The sequence below is a fragment of the Morus notabilis genome, unplaced genomic scaffold (genome assembly GCF_000414095.1).
Source record: "Morus notabilis unplaced genomic scaffold, ASM41409v2 Scaffold1, whole genome shotgun sequence".
NCBI classification, from domain to species: domain Eukaryota; kingdom Viridiplantae; phylum Streptophyta; class Magnoliopsida; order Rosales; family Moraceae; genus Morus; species Morus notabilis.
The window spans coordinates 204,174-208,442 of NW_010357566.1; the positions used below are offsets into that span (position 1 = coordinate 204,174).

The 4,269-nt window shown below is 33.5% G+C and overlaps 1 protein-coding gene across 1 annotated transcript; it reads left to right on the forward strand.

Moving 5' to 3' along the window:
• Positions 1-1,328: 1,328 nt before the first annotated feature.
• Positions 1,329-3,711, forward strand: LOC21396856 (NAC domain-containing protein 87). Its single transcript, XM_010090182.2, has 3 exons — positions 1,329-1,904; positions 2,028-2,308; positions 2,699-3,711. Exons 1-3 carry the CDS (start codon positions 1,688-1,690, stop codon positions 3,395-3,397), a joined length of 1,197 nt encoding a protein of 398 aa, XP_010088484.1. The 5' UTR covers positions 1,329-1,687; the 3' UTR covers positions 3,398-3,711.
• The last annotated feature ends 558 nt before the right edge of the window (positions 3,712-4,269 follow it).

Sequence of the window (4,269 nt, forward strand, 5' to 3'; positions counted from 1 at the left end):
ATTGGACCGCCACAAAAAGCCGGATCATACATGACAAAAATAAAATAAAATTTATATAATAGTATTGACGTGGAAATTCTTTTTCTTAAAAAAAAAATATTAACGTGGAAAAAAATTAACACTTACAAGTACAGTAAGTCTTTAAAAAAAAATCCTTACTACTAATTTTTCGTAACGATATTTATGCCCCGTTTATTTTATCGATTCGAGTTTAGAATTTGAATTTATTACAGTAAAAAGCTTTCAGAAACAATCACATTTAACTTTTTTACTACAGTAAAAAGCTCTCACATAAAATCACATATCAACCTATTTGAGTGTTATCTTTTTTTTAAAAAAAAAACCGGTTTTATACTGATATCAATGCAAAAATATATGTAACATGAAATTTATTCTACATAGTGATGATGTAATACTATTCCGCTATAGAATTGCAATAGTAAATTTTACCTAATAATATATTAATCTGCGGTGTTTTTTATTTATACTAACAACACAAGTGTTATTTAAGTAATTTTTTGTACGTAATTTTTTGTTTTTTGAAAGTTATTTTTGGCCCTTTCAAACAGAAAAAAGGTTATTTTAGGTAATTCATACTTGTATGTTTCTGATCGTCATCGAAACACAAACAACATCAATACAGTACTTTTGTTTGTTTTTATACGTGTTACATGATTCTCCACATTATTATTCCAATATATATATATTATACTGCATAACTAGAAAATAAGACGAGAGAATGTTTGGTAGAGGGATTCGTTCCCTGATTTAAATCATGATTAATAATTTACTACAGTATTTTTTTTCATAAAAAATTCACGTAAATTAAAAATAATTTAAATTCTCCAACTAAACGTCCTCAAAATAAAATGAAAATTGATGGCAAGAACGTGAGAAATTTTCTGGATGTTTTGAACAGAGACTTGTTAAGGAGATTTTTAACCGACGGAACATTCAATGAAATTCCAAGGAAAAGGTTAGGTTTGTGCCCCACTTCCCAAGCGGATAAAGATGTTATTTTAATGTGAAAGAAGAGGAATCCACAAAACATGGGTCCCGCCAAAGCTCAAAGCCATTCCACTTTTTTAATTATTTATTTATTTTCCTTTTCTTTCTCCTCCTTCACATTCGTTTTCAAACAGGTAGATATATAGAGGGTTGATGCACCACACAGGACAAAACCCCATTTTAAAAAAATAAAAATAAAAAATTTATAATTAATTTTTTTTTAAAAAAAAGAATAATAATAATTAAAAAAAGAAATAAAGAAGAAACACAATTTTTGCCCCTCCCTTGATATATGGCTTCCTCAGTAAGTGCCTTGCAGACCACGGATCTTGAAAAGAATATGAGCTGTTGAACAAGCTCCTCTATTTAAGCACCTTCTCTTCCCTTTTTTCTACTTTCTTTAACAGCTCAATCTCTCTTTTACTCCTCAATTTCCATATCCCGACACAGAAAAAAAAAAAAAAACAGAAAAACCCCTCTTTTTTCAGTTCTTTCTGGTTTGTAAATACGAAAATATCACCACATATTTGTAATTATTGTTCTCTAGCTAGGCTTGTTTTGGGGCTGGGGATACTGGGTTTTGTTGTATTCTTCAACCCTGCAAAAATATTTATTTATAAATAGATCAGGTTAATCAATACATATTACACACAAATAGATACATACATATAATATATCGATGGAAGAGGGTTGCGTAGTTGAGAACAAAGGATCATCGGAAGATCATCATCATCATCATCGAGAGCTGATCGATTTACCTCCGGGTTTCCGATTCCATCCCACAGATGAAGAAATCATAACGTGTTATCTCACTGAGAAAGTCATCAACAGCAACTTCTCCGCCAGTGCAATTGGTGAAGCCGATTTGAACAAGTGCGAGCCCTGGGACTTGCCCAGTGAGTAATAACCAATTTTCTTCTCCTTCTTTCTTATTTTCCCGATACGGGTTTAATTTTCTCTTTTTTTTTTGGTAGAATTCGAATTTGTATAAACATATTTGTTGTTTATGATCGATGTAGAGAAAGCGAAGATGGGAGAGAAGGAATGGTACTTCTTCTGCCAGAGAGACCGGAAGTATCCGACCGGGATGAGAACGAACCGGGCGACGGAATCCGGGTATTGGAAAGCAACGGGAAAGGACAAAGAGATTTACAAAGGAAAAGGTTGTCTTGTTGGGATGAAGAAGACTCTTGTTTTCTATAGAGGAAGAGCTCCAAAAGGAGAGAAGTCTAATTGGGTCATGCACGAATACCGTCTAGAGGGCAAATTCTCCTACTACAACCTTCCCAAGTCTGCAAAGGTATACTCCTCAATTATATTTTTTTCCCTTTTATTTTCTTTCATATAATTATCTACATACATGTAACAATTGGGAAATGCTGTTTTTTTTTTTTTTTTTTTTTTTTTACTCTACTAGCATAATTTTTCTTTTGGTTTTTCTATGAGGATCTTGATCTTTATCGATCATAATGGCTAGCTTTTCTCTACTTTACACTTTTTTTTCCCTCTTAGAATAGTACTACTTTATGGGTTTGTTGAGAGTTTGTTTTCACATGGGGTCCTTCCCTTTTACTTTCTCTTTTTTTTTTCCCTTCTTGCTTTAATTATGTATTAATAACAACTCGCAAAAATTTAAGGAACCATTAACTAATAATTAATGAAATATTTATTTTCATGTGTGTTTTTGCAGGATGAATGGGTTGTGTGCAGGGTTTTCCACAAGAACATGGGAATCAACAACAACAAGAAATTAGCCCCAATTCCAGGCCTCCTCAGAATCAACTCTCTCGGTGTCGACGACATGTTGGACTGTTCCACCACCCTCCCTCCTCTCACCGACGATCCTCCTTACAATTCCACCGCCAACTACGGCGAAAACGACGCCGCCGACTTCAAGGGATCTACGACAGCAAACTTCAACAATAGTGCATCTTCACAAGGAGCATCTCATATTATCAACTACTATTCACTTATTGCCCCAAATAACAACAAGAGCGTTCTTCACCATCAACATCAAATTAACCCAATTCATCAAAACCCCATTTTGTACTCCCAAATCATCCCTAGCTCCTCCTACGACAATTCTTCTTTTCAACGAAATTCGAATCCGGGTTATTTTCAAATAGGTAGTAGCAGCACCATAACTGGGCAGTGCAAGGTTGAGCAATTCTCGGTGTCTAACCAATCCATGGTCAGTCTCTCTCAAGACACAGGCCTCAGCACTGACAACATGAACAACAATACGACGGAGATATCGTCTGTCGTTTCGAAGCATGACATGGGATCCAGCCACAACAGGTCATCGTATCATGATCATCAAGACTTTGAAGGTCCGTCATCAGTTGGTCCTATTTCGGATATTGAAGCCTTTATTTGGGATGACTTGTGAAAGAAATTTAACACGTTATACACGTCTAGATTAAGCTAGCTTCCGGAGCTGCTTAACAAATTTGCTTCTTATTATTATTTTTTTTTTCTTTAATACTAAATTTGGTTTCATAGGAGGTGGTACGATCGACATGTTTTATTCTTAGTTAATAATTAAGTTGCTTATTTACTTCATTTATATTAGAGTGACGGTATAGTCAGAAAATGTTTCTTGATTGTTGTTGGATATATATACACATAAAATACTGTATAGATAGATATTCATGTTGATTTCCAGAGTTTTTTTTTTTTTCATCAGATGGAGTTTTTATTTATTTATTGGGTAGACAATGAAGAGAGATTTCATGAATATTATTGTCAACTTCATGTACATCTATTCTTTCGAGATATACAAGTGGAATTTGTTTCTCGTTTCGGTTCGTTTTTTCTTGTTCTTTTTGTGTTTTTTTTTTCTCCCCCGTCGCTTGCATTGAAATCGTGTTGAAACCAGTTGCTTATTAATTCATGCCTGCTATATATGTGGCACAGATCGAACTTATTTATTACTTTTTTTTTTTGAAAGTAAATGACAGGAGAGGCCGATAACTCGATATTAAGGATAATTAACGCATTCAAATTAAGTTGGCACCCACTAATCGTTCCATTCTTCATCAAATCAAAATCTTTTAAGCATGTACTTAATGGGTACATATTGTAAATATTTTAAATTAGTTTCATCATCCTTGTACGAGAGAAATTATTGAGTACCCTTGTAACATGCCAAATAGCATTAACATGTGGGTGAAAAAAGAATAGTGAAATTGTCTTTTGAAAGCTGCAGTAATTTTTAGAGGCAAAAAATCGGCTGATATATATATATATATATATATATAT

Excerpts from the sequence above, each read along its gene's own strand:
- LOC21396856 (XM_010090182.2), top strand. The coding sequence starts at position 1,688 with ATGGAAGAGGGTTGCGTAGTTGAGAACAAAGGATCATCGGAAGATCAT. Across the intron at positions 1,905-2,027 it reads CGAGCCCTGGGACTTGCCCA|AGAAAGCGAAGATGGGAGAG; the intron begins GTGAGTAATAAC and ends TGATCGATGTAG. Across the intron at positions 2,309-2,698 it reads ACCTTCCCAAGTCTGCAAAG|GATGAATGGGTTGTGTGCAG; the intron begins GTATACTCCTCA and ends GTGTTTTTGCAG.